This window comes from Natator depressus, chromosome 3 (genome assembly GCF_965152275.1).
Source record: "Natator depressus isolate rNatDep1 chromosome 3, rNatDep2.hap1, whole genome shotgun sequence".
Classification (NCBI taxonomy): domain Eukaryota; kingdom Metazoa; phylum Chordata; order Testudines; family Cheloniidae; genus Natator; species Natator depressus.
This window is the reverse complement of record NC_134236.1, coordinates 140,620,052-140,637,138: the sequence shown is the minus strand read 5'-3', so window position 1 is coordinate 140,637,138 and position 17,087 is coordinate 140,620,052. Positions and strand designations below refer to the sequence as shown.

Here is a 17,087-nt window from a genome sequence, read left to right as displayed (position 1 = left end):
CAAGACCCCCCTCCCCAACCCCAAGTTCTAGACCCGTGGATCCTTACACCAGTAAACTGTACTGTCCAGGGGCTGCAGAACATGGCTGGGTGTTGGTTTACAGTGCTGTATTGCCTGCTGCCTTAATAGTAATATGCACTGCAAGAGGGCATTGTGGCTTTGTACGCCCTCCGGGAATTGCCTCTGTATTACCATCCTTGACCATGGTAATGCTTTCCTTGGCAACTGCCAGGCTTTCCTTTGCCACTGCCACAATCTCCTTGGAATTCTCCTGATCAGGATCAGGCTGTCCCTCCATCCCCAGATACTGCCTCCACCTCTCTGCATTTTGGGGGTGTTTTGGGACTCTGTATTGATGTCTGTAATATTTCATCATGAGTTTTCCATTTTCTCCCTTTCATATTTGCCAGACTGTCCTTGAGGGTCTGGCCAATGCAGGTGCCATAGCTGTGGAGGTATTAAAAATAAAAGACCAGCGGTTATTGTTCAAATTCTAGGGAGCCTGTGCTAGCACTTTTTTAAATGCATGTCTAGCTTTACCGCCCTGAGATTGTTCCCAGTCTTGGGAGAACTTTGGAGACGGTAAGTGGTGTGTGCATGAGGAGGGCTGTATTAGGATTTCTGTCTGTGCAGTATATGCTGTTTGGCTTTACAGTTGTGCATCTGGGGGGTTGGGGGGGCATTGGGGAATTTTGTTCCCTGTTTGGCTTTGCAAGTTTTTTTGTGCCTTGGAGGTGCTTATTTGGTGTCGGCGGGATTAGCAGGGTGAATCTGGGGATGAGCTGGTTAGTAATCCTTCCTACATCCCCTTTAGGCTGTCCATGATGTTAATCATGAGGCAGGGGATTAGGAGGCAGAGAATGGCCTTGTTCAAAAAGGCAAAGGACAGACTAGCAAGATACCGTGTGAAGTTATTCCCCAAGAATAACGTCCCCCCAGAAGTGTTCCAGGAGTGGAAGGGAGTCACAAGCTCTACCAGGGGAGGGGGATGGCTGTGCAGCTGTTTCTCATAATCTCTGAATCAAAAGTGAGCGGTTTCTCAGCCTTAGATTTTGCTTTATCTCCCCTGAAGACATGTTAAAAGTGCAGAAAAAAATAGACAGGAGTCTGTAATGATTACCTGAAGCACTTGCTGTTACCAGTCTGTAAAAATGCGTGTTACAGGGCATTTACAGGGGAGCTGCAATCTTTGTAGCGTTAAGAGCATGCATTGCCAATGTCTACCCGATGTAAAGTGAGAACATTAGGCGAACTTCTTTTCCTGTAGCAAGTGTCTCAATATTCTTTTGAATTTTGCACAAAAGAATGTTTTCCTTATTTGAATCTGCCTTGGGAGTTGGTGAGATAGAGGCTGCGGACATATAGTGTAGCTGACAGCCATTTTGAGATGGTTAATGTGGCTTTTTGGGGGGGCGGGGGGAGGGAGGGGTGGCATTTGCCAGCAGGACTGCTGAAGGAAGGGAAAAGGAAAATAAATACATGGGCATGTTCCCTCCATTGTGTGGGCCTGAAAATAATTGGTAGCTGGGGCTTTAGCATGAGATGGAGCTGATTTCTTGGCCGGAGTAGCTGCCATTTTGGAAAGGTGTACATTGGGAAGGTGCACAAACAGACAGTATGAGTCAATGGAGGGAGGTGGGGACCTCAGAGTCAGGTTTCTAGCTCGCATCCACCTACAGTGGCTGCAGCTGAGCCATTGGGGCTCTTGGAACAGAAGCTAGCATGGCAGTATAACATTGTCATAATACATTGAAACATAATTATTAAATTATTACCAAAATTATATTAAAAGATTTACATGCCGAGGTTCCCTCCATAGGATCAGCCTCCTAAGTCCTGGTCCCTGGTTGCTGCCTGGGAATCAGGCTTGCCTTTCTCTTGGTCAGCATCAGTGCCCTAAACCCCAAAGAGATCCTGGCTTTCTGGGGAGATCGCTTAACTTCCCTCTTGGTGCTCATCCTCTGATGAGTCTTGCTGCTCGTTCTTGGGAGGGACAGGCAGAAAGCAGCCACCACACTTCACAAGGTTCCTGGGTTGTGTGGTTTGGTAAAATCCTGTCGAGCTCCTCAAAAAATGGACAGGTTACACGTTCCCTGCCAGACTTTTTCCTGTTATCCCTCATTTTCATGTAGGTGCTCCTGAGCTGTTTGCTCTTTATCCAGCACTGTTCAGCATCCTGGTCATGGCCTCTCATGGACATCTATCTATCAATGTCCACGAAAGGTCTTTATTCCAGTGGCCGGCTGCAGGAGCTTCCTGCACCGATGCGTCTCCCTAGATAGTGATGAGATCTCAGTGTGCCTCTGAGCAGCTGCTTGAGGCATGTTGTAGGGCTTCTGGAGTCTTATCGCAGATATTGTGATAAACTGGAATCCAGGAGCAAATGGAGAAAATCTGGCTGAGCGCCAGTTTATAAACTGGGGAGGGGACATCCAGTCAGTTTGACCCCAGAGCAGGGGAGGGCACACAGGTTAACAGACAGGTCAGTAATGGTCGCCCACAAAGCAGTGTGGGGGTAGCAGCTGGAGGATTCAGCATTGTGTGCTGAATAAGATATATTATATTGCAACAGCATTGTGTGCACACGAACAATAGCCTGGACTAACTCACTTCACAGCAGAGTTATTTCAATTTGAAAGAGGACTTCAGAGTTTGCAATAAATATGGAGTCAGTGCACTACAATGAATTGTGTCGTCCGTATGCAAGTGTTTTAAAACTGGATTAATTCCATTTAGTTCTAGAATGGCATTTAAATATTTTTATTATTATATGATTTCTTATTTACAAGCTGCCAAGGAGCTTAGGTCATTATAAACCTTAGTAATTGATTTATCATGATCTAATGGCTTGTGTTGCACTCTGTGTAGTGTGCATTTGATTTTTGCATTAATGTGCTGTGGTGGTGTTCTGCTTCTGCTTCTGTCATCCATTTGCAATGGGATCTAGTTTCAAACATAGTGGAAGTTATGCATAGCAATGTTTCTAAAAGGCCAAGATCTAAAAGGACATACGAATTTGCTAAAAGGTTCTTTTCAGTGCAATAAATTAATGCTGTGGATGTTATCCTGGAAGATGCCCAGTGTGTTCAGCTCCCCGTACACTTGGAGCTAATGGTAATGAGCACCTTGCAAGATGTCCAGCGCTTTCAGGACCGGGCCATTCATTTCTTTGAGCAAACAGGAGTTTGAACACTTTTTATTAAAATGATTACTCAAGGAGGATCCTAGAGATTCCTGCTCCACCCGCCACTGGTCACTTTTGTTTTCACTTCAGAAGATTTACTTCCTGCAGACTTTTTTTTTCCCTTCAGGCTGTGAGTTCTCTCTAGTCTGTTCTTTAGTGGGGTTTTCATTAGGATATAAGTAACTTCCAAAACTCAGGGTGAGTAGTGTTGCTTCACCCAATCAGCTCTCACCCGGAAGGATTTTACCAGGGCAGTAGATCTCTAAGATGATGCTTGGCTGCATGTTCCAGTCAGAGCAAGTCACAGGGTAATCCTCAGATAATTATTCTTTCAATATAAATCCCTCTCTTTCTACTTCTCCTCTTAAACTGTTTTTAAAAAGTCATGTCTATAACAATAACAGCCCTCACATTATAACAAGGGAGTCTTTTCCTCTTAATTTGGCAACATACTCCTTCATGCAAAATCTGTCATTGCCAGATATCCTTACTGCCCAGGCCCTGAAATGCCTGCAGGATCGTGGGCTTTGTAATTAATTGGGAAAAGAGCAGCCTCTCCTCACCACAGAGAATTCTGTACATAGCTGTAAAAATAGACTCAATGTAGAGGAAGATGTTTCTGTCACAGGAAAGGAAGGATTCTTTGATTGCAGAATTGACTAAAGATGAAGAAAGGAGAAGGCTGACTGCTTGATTGCATACAAACAGGGATTGCTCTTAATTGTCGTCTAATCAAGTCTTAAATAATGTTAAAAAACAAACAATAAATGTAGGTGATAAGCACGCACTTTTGAAATGGTTCAGCTCCGATCTGGAAATTGATTGGTTATCACTGGCATGACTGATGAGTGATTAGCGGATCCCCTCTGTCACAGAGCAGCTTTTCTCTTATCACCAAAGGTATCTCTACGCTGCAAGTGAAGCTGCAATAGTAGTGCAGGTAGCCATATCCCTGCTAACTTTAATCTAGCTAGCGTAGTCCTAGGTAACAATAGCAGGATGGACATGGCAGCACGGGCTTCACCATGGGCTAGCAACCCTTCTGGGGTGCCGGCGAATGTGCTCTTGTTTCTAGCCCCCTCTGAGGCCCATGCTGCCACATCTACATTGCTATTGTTACCTGCTACCACTGCTACAGTCACACCTTTACTTGCAATGTAGACACACCCTCAGCGACTTGGATGGTTTCCTGTTTTTCCATGTTACAGAACATAAGGGGAGCTACAAAAACTATTTATAGAACATTGGTCACTGTCACCCGGCATCATGTTCATTGTGTCAGACCACGCAGTGGGGTTAGTCCCTGAGCTGGTAGATGGAGAGGAACAGAACTTCTCTCTTCCATTTCCCTGCCAGAGAAATCATTACAATGGCTGCAAGCCTGGCAAATTGAGGTGTACTCTTAGGACTTAATTATGTCCTTGCCATTAATGGGAAGAGGGTGCAGAGTGGAGTTGTAAAGAGAGTATTGGTAAAATAAAGGACAGAGAGAGGGAATACCATGAGTACAGACAAAGAAAAATTGTAACCATATAACTGAGACAGAATTGAGAAGTAGTCATGAAAAGCGGGTTAAGTCACACAGTCCTGATGTACAGTATAACATACTGTAAGCAAGTCCATTGCAATGGAGATTAGAAAGAAAGCAGCACTGGCAGCACAAAGTGGGGCTAGAAAATAATGATGCACAGCTAATATAATTTCAGATGGTAAAAGAACATTGAGATAAAACAGAAGGCAGGAGAAATCTCAAACATACAGGCAAGTAGACACAGAGCATCTATCACGGTATAGTTATTATGCCAAATTTCACGAAAGCTTATGCTCAGATAAATTGGTTAGTCTCTAAGGTGCCACAAGTCCTCCTTTTCCTTTTGCGGATACAGACTAACACGGCTGCTCCTCTGAAACCTGACAGAATGAACTGTTATAGTACAGTCTATATTCTAAAATGCTAGTGCCATGTTTGTGCATGTTCACAGAATTATGAAATTTTCCACTTTTTTCTGAATTAAGTTAAAAGCTGGCTGTCTTGTTGTTTATGCAATTTAATTAAGTAATGTTGAAGCTGACTAATAACTTACTTCTAGAATGTGACATGTTGAGGCCTGATGCTCCCGCTGTATGTGATTTTTCCAGAATTGGGGCTGGGAAATGTACATTTTCATTCATCAGGTTTCTTCTAGTAGTTTTCTATCAGGGTGTTAGGTTTTGTTGTTCCTCTCAGCCACCACAGAAATGGAAGGAAGATCAGATCCAGCTATTATCTTAATTCCCCACTGAAAAATAAAGAAATACACCCAATTCCCCAAAATCCCACCTGATGTTTGTGGGAGTCAGGAGAGGCAAGTGTCATCCATGAGCAGGCTCTGTTTCTTCTCATTGGCACTAGGCCCCATTGCTAAAAGTTTCTGTAAAGCTGCTTCCCTCTGGCTTCTCCCCTCAGGGATTTCACAGTGTGGACGGGAGGCCTTGATCCTGCACCTTGATTTCAGTGGCAGAGTTCCCACTGGCTTCAGTGGTGTCGGATCAGATTCTTAGGAAAGATGCTGTAACCAGGTCAATTCCAGTTAAAACTGCCTTGCTCCCAGGGACACTACAGAGGGCAAAGGGGCTTCTCTGATGTCAGGGGAAAAGTGGAGCATGGTGCAGAGTTGGCACTTGCCCCTTCCCCCCCCATGCCACATCCTCTGGGTTATGCTACCCTGTACTTGTCAGAGGGCAGCATGGACCCTTTAAACATTAATATGGAATAAACAGATATTTTTCCCAAGCCATAACTAGGTGTGTGAATGGCATTTCCCTTTATTTTTGGAGATGTTTAAACAGGTGTACAATGCAGATATTGGGAGGTCAGCAGTATCTGTGACCCACAGCAGTGACAATCTTTCTTGAGCCTTTATAAAACAAAAGAGGGGAAAGAAACTGTGTACTGACACAATGTGACTACAGACAGGATGTGATGTAGACATTTATAGAAGAAATTATATCAACCCATAGATAACCAGGAGTGTTACCTTCAGTAAATGCAGTGGCTAGTGTGGTACTAATGCTAATAAAAGAAAAAGACATTTACTGCATGGTAGTATTTATCTTTACCATGGTATTTTTGTTTTTTTCTAACTTAGAATTGGAAATAACAACAATACTTCACTTTATATAGCTCTTTTTATGCATAGATCTCCAAGTGCTTTTCAAGGGAAGAGAAAATATCATCCTCATTTCTCAGATGGAGAAACTAAGGCATTAAGAGATGATGTGACTTAGTTAATGTCACACACCATGCCAGTGGCAGAATCAGGCATAGAATCCAGTTCTTCTGCCTCCAGCTACAGTGTCCTATTCACTGGACTGTGCTGTCACCCAAAGCCACAGTAAATTTAACTACTGGTAGAGACAAAAGTTCAGTTTTTCATCATGCCTGCCATGTATAAAGCATGAACATCATATCCTTTCTGCCTTGGCGAATTAACTCACTTTCCTTTAGTGAGATTTCTACTCTTTCAGCTTTCCCAATGCCTACAAAACCAAAACTGCTCCTGGAGTTGGATGTTGATATACTGCCACAACCTGCTATCATGCCACCCCGCAGAGACTGAATACTATTATTGTAAACAAGCACAAAAACACAAACAAACAAAAAAACCCACACCTGTAAGAGGAGCAGATCTAAAGCAACACCTACAGAAGAAATAGCCTTTATAAATAATCTCAGAGTGGAGGGAATTTCTGTAACAAGTAGATGTCATTTATCAGAAGTTTCTTTGGTGGTGCATTATATTTTATTATGGTGCACAATTCAGAAAAAAATACATTGAACTTTTGCACACTGTCATATTTTTGTCAGAATCAAGACTTTAGTATTAGCCATGTAGTCTGTTTATTAGCCTTTAACATACCATTATTGGTTATGTTCTCCACTGTTCTTGTCTGGTGTATATTTCTCTACAGATACAGGATATAGTTGTGAAAAATGTATTTTATGTGCATACTGGATATTTCTAAAGATACATGTGCCAGCCAATACTCTTTTAATGGTATGAACTTTAATTTCACAGATGAAAGAACTTGGTGTCATTGTGTACAACTGCAGCTGCCTCGTCCTAGATTTACAAAGGATATTTGCCTTGTATAGCTCATTAAAATACAAGAATAAAGTGCCTCCAAGTTGGTCTAAGAGATTGTATGGGGTGTATGATACCCAAAATAAACTGATGCTGCAGCTGAATGAGACAAAATCAGAAGTCTTTGTGTCGGTGAGTTCATAAGAGAATGTCTGTTCTTTGCCTGTTTATGGGGGGGGGCGAGCAGTATTATGTAACACTCGAGTTTTATTGGGACCCAGAAATTTGGCTTCAGTTGAACCTTCTGTTACAACATTGTCTTTACTGCGTAACTGAATAGAGACATTGGGTTAGTCTGGTGTTTAATACCATACATGTAAAATATCACATGTCTTTTCACACACACAAAAAGACAGAACACATGTTTACAGAACACGTGAATAGCTACCATGATGCTGCTTACTGCCTGACAGCAGCTCACTTCTGAAAGAGTCGTCTCTACGCGTGCTCCAGCGCTCTTGTGTACCCAATGTTCTCTACATATAACCTTTCCGCTTTTAGGTTTTTAACACCCTGGAAGCATTCCTATTCAGGAAAGCACTTAAGTCCTTGAGAAATAATGGAACTTAAGCACATGCTCAAGTACTTCTCTGAAATGTGGCCTAACAAGAATATACGTACCAGGACTTTTCATTAACCAAGAGAAGCTGTTGAAATTGAGAGTCATGGCAGTGACTGAAACTGAGCTACAGAAAAAGTACCATAGTTACCAACTGTGCATGGGAAATCGTTGGTTGCTGACAGACTGGATCACTTTCTCCTCAGGGGAGAAAATAACCATTTCAATAGGTTTATTGTTTGTGGGGAAAATCTGTAACCAAATGTGAAGAAATGCATAGTTTTTTCCCCACTTTTCACATTACACGGACACAAAGAATAGTAAATTCACTCTGATTTTCATGACATTTTAACTATATGTGGAGCACTGTCTTGAATGTAGAGCTTTGAAAATTAATTTTTGTATTATTACTCTTTCCTTGTACTGTAATTCTCAATATTGTTTCTTAAAGGCAAGGAACAACAGGAGAGCCCTCATGTCGCTAACTTATTACCTGTACGTTTCAGCTTAGCAAAGAATTTGTAGCTAAATGGATTAATTTTGTATCTAATATTTTAATTATAGCTAGTCCAAATCCTGTTACATTTTTACTAAAGTTAGAGCCCAGTATCTGTTTTTTGCAATGTGACTTTTGGTTGATTAATTATCATAATCATCTTATTAACGTAGCACTTCTTCTACATCCCCATGAATGCATTCAGAGTGCTATGTAACAACAGAAACTTTTATTTATAGATCATTTAAACATCTCCAACATCGAAACAACTAAAACTGGTTGAGAATGCCCAGTACGAATAAGAGAGGAGGGGAAAGGGATAGGAGAAAGTTAAAAGACCCAGCATATTAAAAAGCTGTTTTTTAATGGGGAGAAATGGACTGAGATGGAAGAATAGAATGCACTCTTGGACTCCCCACAGCAAAGGCATGATTCCCTGTCCACCTAATGTGCAATGGTTGAATCCCTGAAAGGTAGCTGGTATGTGAGCGCATATACCTATTGAGAAGATGCTCAAGGAAGATCTCAAACAGAGCCAGGGCCTACGCCATTAAGGACTTTAAAAACACCACCACCAAGTTAGTCAGTCTGAGACTTTATAAGCAGATGTAGCGTGGGTGTAATACGATTTTAGTTGTTCAAACCAATTTGCAAACCTGCTGCCCCATTCTGAACAAATGGTGAGTCCTGGTGAAATCCTTTCTTGGAGGAGAATACAGTAATGAGCCAGTAGTCACAGAGAATGTATTGCTATTACAAGGTTCTCATAGGGCAAAGAATGACACACCCTGAGCAAGTGGAGTGTGGGGGGAAAGATACCTTTCATACCACATTTAGCATGGTCGTGAGTGAAAGTGACGCCAACCATTTCCAAACAAGTCCTCTTGATAAGTGCATGCATGAAAGAAGAGAGCACATCCTCATGCTGCAATCCTTAACCCACCAGCGACTCTCCCCTCTCCCACGAGCGAATCCACTCCAACGCGCCCAGCTGCCGTATCATACCAGCGTTCCTCCTGGGTGGAGACTAAACATGTAGGGCCTATAGGGCAATTATATATCACCAGCTAACTGTCCTCAGTTTTGAAATGACCTCTGCAAGAGGCCTTATATACACTGAAGAAAATGGGAGCTAGGATAGACCTACAATGGATATTGCACTTCAGTTTTCTCAGTGAGACCCCATAATTGATACTTACCATCTAGTTTTGACTTGAACCATGGAAGGGTAGTTCTACACCACCTCACCTTCCTTCCCTCCCCCATCCACTGTGCTGCAGTTTCTCCTGATAAATCTTCTTTTCCTCATGTTTGCTTTTTTCCTATACCACAATGTTGTCCAGGAAGTGGGAATGAGAAGGAAAGAAAGATGCGGTTTCCAAAATCAGATTCTTCCCTTCTTGAAAACAGATTTTCAATATATCATTTCTCGCACCAGGCATCTCAAGGTCTAAGAAAGGAACTGCAGAAGTATTCTATAGCCCGTTGAAAGGACACAGAGAAGTTATGCTATTAGTGTCTAGTTATCCAAGCTGGAATTTGGTCAGGGCAGCAATCCTAATCCTGGGGGAAAAAAATGCCCTGGGATCTTTAATGACCACAGTTGGTCAGAAATTTATTTGTATGTCTCTCCTGTAATCATGTTAACAATGTCGTAATGGACAATTTGCATTTCATATCTGTGCACAGACATGAATGTTAGTGATAGTTTTACAGTGTTTTTTTTGCAATGGTGCCAATGATGGGAATATAGGAAGTCCAACATATACCCTTTCCTGTGGAAAATAAACATGGTAGACAAGTCTATTACCTTTACTCTCCCAATTTACGCTGGACTCAAAATGACTCTGGATCAACAATAGTTATCAAACTGCTTACAAGAGAGATTGCAGCAGCTCTGGATTCTGTAGCTAGTTTGTCTTTTTGCTGTTAACTTGTACCCGTGAGCATTTCTAGAGAGAAAATAGTCGGTTATCTTTGGAGTAAATCAAATTGTGTATACAATATCCTGAGAAAACAGATTCAGATAATAGAAATAAATCACCTAAGTGATATTTTTTAATTTTTTACCTTGCTTCCTGAATCTAAATTCATTGTCTTAAAAATTCTTCTCTTCCAGTCTTTCTTGCTGTGTAAGATCTGAACATCACAGTAAATCAATGATTCTCCATTCAGGAATCCTCATGGTACAGTTGCTTAGCAACAGTACAGTCTTCCTGAGTGGCTGAGAGAGACAAAAGAAAATGCAGTTGCTTTTTTTGAGGATTCGGGGCTCAGTCCTGGGAGAGCATGGATACTCTGACCTGCCAATGATTTTAATTACTCTATTATGTATTTTTTTATTATTAAAATAACACTTAGGAACACCAATCAAGGATCAGGGCCCCATTGTGCTTGTTACTGTACTGACAAATAAAGAAGAAAGACTCTGTACCAGACAGACCACAGTAGATTAGTTGTCAGGATGCAACATGTGGACAAAGCAGACAAAGAGAGTGGGGGAACGTAGGAAGATGAGGTAACAAAATAAAGAGTTTAGCATGTTCCCCACTTGTCTAAGCAATGCCTGATGATTTGTAGACAACATGAATGAGGGAGGTTTTAAAGGTTAGACCCTTGTTAGACCTTTCACCAACGGTGATTTTCTTAGCAATGTGTTACCTGGCATGAAACAGTAAATAGGTTAAGGTCATAAACACTAATTCATAACATTTATGAATGATGTGCCCTGTTAGTGTTTTGGCCAGGATACATCTACTACTTTGTAATGTAACCAGTACTGTGAATCTTTAAAGCATAATCCTGTGATGTGTCATGTAACACCTTCCTCTCAAGTAGAGCTACTTTGATAGCAATGGCTATTTTCACGATTGACCCCTTTGAAAATCTTTCTATACAGCTATAATTCTGTGTAATGCTCAAACCGCATTTAGGTATCTGATTCCCCCTTTTCACCTTTGAAATTACAGCTGTATAGTTTAACATACCAGTGGTTAATATTCTCCACTAAATTTTGTAATTTTATTTGCAAATCTCACCTCGAGATGACAAAGAAACACCTCTCCTTTTACTTTAAGTGTAACATTTGACCTTTTGTCTTCACAGAATTCTCCCAAACTCTTTTGTCCAAAAGACAGAGTCTTGGATATTGAAGCTATCTACAATGTTATAGATGATGCCAAACAGTTTGTTTATATAGCTGTCATGGATTACCTCCCTATTGTCTTTGACACAAATGCTAAAAGGTTAGTGAGTGTCCACAATGTATTAGCACATGGCTGCAATGAGAGAAAGCTCTTGCTGGTGAAAATAAATCAGCAGGCATTTAGTTACTCGTTATGGATCAATTTCTTAGGGCCCAATTCTGCTCTCATTGAAATCAATGAGAGTTCTACCATTGACTTAACTGGGAGCAGAATTGGGACCTAAGACGGAATTTCCAAGTTCTGGGTTCTAAGCTGTGGATCACCCTATTGAAGGAGATCAGAATGTGTCTAGTCTGACCATCTATGAGTGACGTGACAGACCCAGGAAAACAACAGTAGAACTCACTTTTGTTTCCTATGTTACTGTATTCAGCACCTAGATACAATGGCTATTGGCACTTTATGAATACCAGATAGTGTCTGTGTGTATGAAGGAGAGAGAACATATTGAAGGATCGAATACACAGTATGGAAACTGTCATAATTTTATTTTAAAAAACAGACCTTTTTAAACTCAGCACAGATTGCACTTCCACCAGTATTACATTATAGCTAGCTCATAGCAAAAAAAGTCAAAAAAGTTTATGCACAATGTATTTATGGCCTAGATTTACAAAAGTGCTCAGGACCTACAACTGGAGCCAAATCTTAATAAAATTATTCAGCTTCCCCTCCCCTCAGTTGGAGCTGAATAAGTGGCTAAATTGAGAACTACCAAGTACCCAGTAGCTCCCATTGCACTCAGAGGAAGGCTTCAGAGTAACAGCCGTGTTAGTCTGTATTCGCAAAAAGAAAAGGAGTACTTGTGGCACCTTAGAGACTAACCAATTTATTTGAGCATAAGCTTTCGTGAGCTACAGCTCACTTCATCGGATGCATACTGTGGAAACTGCAGAAGATATTATATACACAGAAACCATGAAACAATACCTCCTCCCACTCCACTCTCCTGCTGGTAATAGATAATCTAAAGTGATCACTCTCCTTACAATGTGTATGATAATCAAGTTGGGCCATTACCAGCACAAATCCAGGTTTTCTCACCCTCCGCCCCCCCCACACACAAACTCACTCTCCTGCTGGTAATAGCCCATCCAAAATGACCACTCTCTTTACAATGTGCATGATAATCAAGGTGGGCCATTTCCAGCACAAATCCAGGTTTTCTCACCCCCCCGCCCTCCAAAAACCACACACACAAACTCACTCTCCTGCTGGTAATAGCTCATCCAAACTGACCACTCTGGTGCTGGGAGCTGAGCCTTTTGGAAATCTGGCCACTTAAATCAGGCGCCTTAATGATGGTTGCTGGCTCTTTTGAAAATCTATATTTATGCCTTTTTCACCCTTGCATAATTGAAAAAAAGGGGGGGGTTATGTGTAACCCTTCCAAAACCTGAGACCAGATGTGAGACCTTTGAGACCCACAAGAACATTTTTGGAGAAAGTTACTGTCTAAAGCTATACTAGTGGTTTAAAATGGAATAGATCTTTTGTAACTTTAATTGTAGTGTTGCTCTGTTAGGGAGGAGGCAAGGATTTTCCCCACTCTATAGAGGAACCAGCTGATCTGTCCCCCTATCCTGATTAATTCAGAGATCCATGTGGCTTGAGGCATAGGACCACCTACACAGAGAGGTCCCTTGCAGTTTTATTGGCAGAATGGCTTTAAACTTAATGCACTGCCATAGCTTCCCCATTGGCATTATCCCCCCAGCCTCCCAATAAAGGAGTTTCTTTGGCAATCTCCCTAGATTGATGGTAGAAGGGAGCTGCACATCTCCCTTGGGTTTCTTGCCAGACTCTCTCACTTCTGGCCTGCTCCCTCTCCAGGAGTGGGATCTCTAGACCCATGTTGAGTGCTCTGGGCCAAGGACCGTAGGAATAGTGCCACAGAGACAGCTGTCACATTGGGGTAAGAATTCACCAACTCCCCAGGAATTGGACAGTGACGGTGGGGGAGAGACCGAGCCCCCATGTGAGCAAACTCCTGTCCCACCCAAAGAATATAGGGACCCTGCTCTCGGGTATCTCTCTTCCTCTTTTTCCTCCCTTCCCCCCGGCAGGAACTTCTTGAGGTTATTATAATCCTAGGCCTGAGGTCCCAGAATGGGAGAGAGGCTGACAATCAGGGCTTTAAAAAGTAAGGAGTTGGCAGCTCCTTCTGCTTAAAACTGAGAGGAGTTCTTGCTCTCTCCCTGGCTTGGGTAAGCAGTGCATTCTGATAGCTCACCCTCTTCTTTGGAATTGCACTTCCTATTCCAACCTACTTTAACACTGTTGATGACGTGCATCACTCCACTGGGTGTGGGAGGACTAGAAGTTCATTTTGAATGAGTCTTTGCATCCACAGGGGCAGCTCTGCAACCACCCACCCAGGGAGAGATCGGGCATACTAACTCACACAGGCCAGTAGGGCCTCACTGCCCCCAGGATTGGTTGGTTTTGTGTGAAGCAGGGTGATACAGTGGTAAGGGTCTAGCACAACTCTTCCTGCCACCTCAGTTTGATTCCTTAGACTGCAGACAAATGCTGTTCATGTTTTGTTTAGTTTTATTTAGTTTTTCCTAGTGGGGCTAGGTCTGCCTGGGTAAAAATCTAATTGATTGCTTTTTACCTGAATGTATTGTGTGCTTTCTCCACAGGTACTGGCCGTATTTGGATGGGAAGATAAGAGAAGCATTAGTGTTACGAAGCATTAAAGTCCGGCTCCTCATAAGTTTCTCAAAAGACACAGATCCCCTTACATTTAACTTTGTTTCATCTCTTAAAGCTATTTGTATTGAGGTTCCCAGCTGTAGTTTAAAAGTTGTAAGTATACACCATATTGGTTCAGAATGAGTCTAAGATGTTTTCAGTGCACAAAAATATATACTAACAATAAGTATATTAAGATTATCTGTGTTGCTGTGGAAACCTTAACATTTCATTGAAAACCACAAGAAATGCATAATTTTGGGCCAGATTTAGCCCTGGTGTACACACAACTCTTGACTTACTGCAATAGACTTTAGTGAACTAGTAGCAAGGGTAAATGCATCATTAACCCCAATTCAGTCCCCTTCTGCAAGTGAAATATTTTGTAGTATCCTGCACACTGTTCACTGTAATTTATGATCAATGTGGCCAAGTTACTAGATAGATTTCAGTGATGTGTTACACACCCTTACAAGTTTGAATTTGGTCCGCTTTTGTAACAATTCCTTTCATTTTACTGTATTGATTCCTGAATGCTCTTCAGTTTTGGTAACAGTTGTGCAGAATTTGGATCTCACATGGCAGTGGTAACAACATACATGCTATAATCATATAATGCACGTTCTTGGGGACCGGGACTCTCTCTGTTATTTGTTTGTACAGTGGCACTGTTCTGCTAAGCCAAACTGAGGAAGATAGTAATATTTATCACTTACATAGTGTGGTGTTTTTAATCTTCCGGAACTTTACAAACACTAACTAGTCCTAACACTCCCCCCTGTGAGGTAGATCAGTATTATCCCCATTTTATACATATCAAAACCAAGGAAGAAAAGTTAAATGACTGTCCCATGACTCGGTGTGTCACAGCCAGGATTAGGATTCAGGAGATCCGGGCTCCCAGTCCTGTGTTCAGAACACTAAATCTGGTCTCTCCTGGAGAAACGGAACCAAGTGAGTCACAGTTTTACGTCTTGTTTAAATTGAAGAGAATGTGCCGTCACTGGACTGCTTATATGATTGTGGAATAAAGTGATCTGACTGTCAAATACACTAGCCCTTCTTCCTCTTTATCACAGTAAATAAAATAAATGCAGATTTTACATGGACATTATGTAGTTCATTCAAAGTTATGAACGCAGAACTATTACTTGGCCACATTGCACATGCAGTGTATAAAGAAGTATTTAACACCACATGTGCTGCACTTCACAGTAGTGGGTAGAGTTATGATTGCTGTTGCATTAAATTTGACATAATTATTAATGAATTAAGATATTTATGAAATTCAGTGAACGATACTGGAAGTAAAAGAACAGTCCTCTCTGAGGCACCCATCCCATTTGAGAAAAATTGTCTGCTGAAGTTCTGATTTTTTTTTTCAGTAATTCACATAAGATGGTTATTGTTAATTAGACTAATAGCGGATATGGAAGCTGGTTACGTACATCACTGAATGTATGTACTTTTGCACTCAGTAAATAAAGCCAACCAATACTAGATCCATTTTCCCTGTGAGGTCTGAATATACCAGTGTCAGACTTGATACGTTTTGGGCACAGTTAGCACAACTCCCATTATTTTGAATTCCCCTTAAACCATAGGGACAAGTTACCCCTGAGTTTTAAACATGCAGAAGGAAGTTGGAGCAAATGAGAGCGTTGGCAGTTTGGCACAAGGACAGTATTCAGTTCCATGACAGCTTTGGTATGGTGTTCAATGGCTCCCATGTGAATTACATACACCCAACTCACCTGTCTGAGGCAGAGCCTTCCTGCCTTTATGGATCAGTCTTCCTCCATTCTCTTTTTTTATGTCCATCCTTAACTTTCCACAACTTAAGTTTTCTCCACTCCTTGCTCTAGTTCCATCCTCTCCTTCCACTCCTCAGGTAAAGCTCTCAAATAATGTAAATACAATAAAAACTAAAGAGAAAAGTAAAATAAAGTTCTCCAAGATAGGTTCAGGCATTAGTCATCAATGGCTGCAATTCCCATCCCAATCTGCATTGCCTCCATCCTCTTCTTTCAGGTTTCACCTGAAATACATTTCTTCCCCGGGACATACAGTTGCTACTCCTCTCCTCCAAAAGTCTTTTAAAATGAAGTAACATAACAATTCCATTATTGAGCCACACCCTGCTGTCACAGCAACACTCTTGACTATAGTAGCAAAGTTAAGAAAAAGGCTGAACCATTCGGAGAGCAGAAGTTTCTAGGAGCTAATGTTAGTTAACAGCCTACAGGTCTGTGAGACTGTTACACATGCAATTAGTATCAGTAATGTTGTGGAACCTTATTAGTACAGTTCTTTTAAATGTTATCTTTTCTAGTGCTCAGCCACTAAGTACTTAAGGGAAAATGTAGGTAATTTCTTTTTTTCGGAACAATTAGAGCACCGAATAATGTACAGTGTTTGTTAATTAGTATAGTTCCTGGGCTGGTATATTTCCTCTCTTTCTTAGAAAGGCTAATATAGCCTTAGACTCTTTGCCTAAGCAGGACTCGCATAACAACCAAAGGAAAACTAAGCGCTGACTGCAGAACACCAGTATTAACATTGCACATCTTTTGTTTCACACATTGAATGATACTTGTACAGTAAGATGTAAAATTATGAACACAACAAGCAGGGATGGTTTTCTGTGATACGCTCCTTGTATATTATTGGTTTCTTATTCCTGGAGATAATACTATCTGAAACATATTGCATACAGACGATTTTCAGTCTGAAACACATATGGTAAGGTAACTTTCAACACACTAATTACAACCCTCAGATTTAAACCCAGGTACAGAGATGGGATAAGAACTTCCAATTA

General features: G+C 41.4%; 1 protein-coding gene across 2 annotated transcripts in view; it reads left to right on the top strand.

Moving 5' to 3' along the window:
- PLD5 (phospholipase D family member 5) overlaps positions 1-17,087 on the top strand; it is a 267,265-nt gene that overhangs the window by 234,202 nt on the left and 15,976 nt on the right. For both annotated transcript variants that reach the window (XM_074948906.1, XM_074948907.1), the window contains 3 exons: positions 7,243-7,440; positions 11,469-11,608; positions 14,215-14,380. In XM_074948906.1, the coding sequence (XP_074805007.1) occupies positions 7,243-7,440; positions 11,469-11,608; positions 14,215-14,380 (504 nt within the window). The remainder of the gene's footprint in view (positions 1-7,242; positions 7,441-11,468; positions 11,609-14,214; positions 14,381-17,087) is intronic.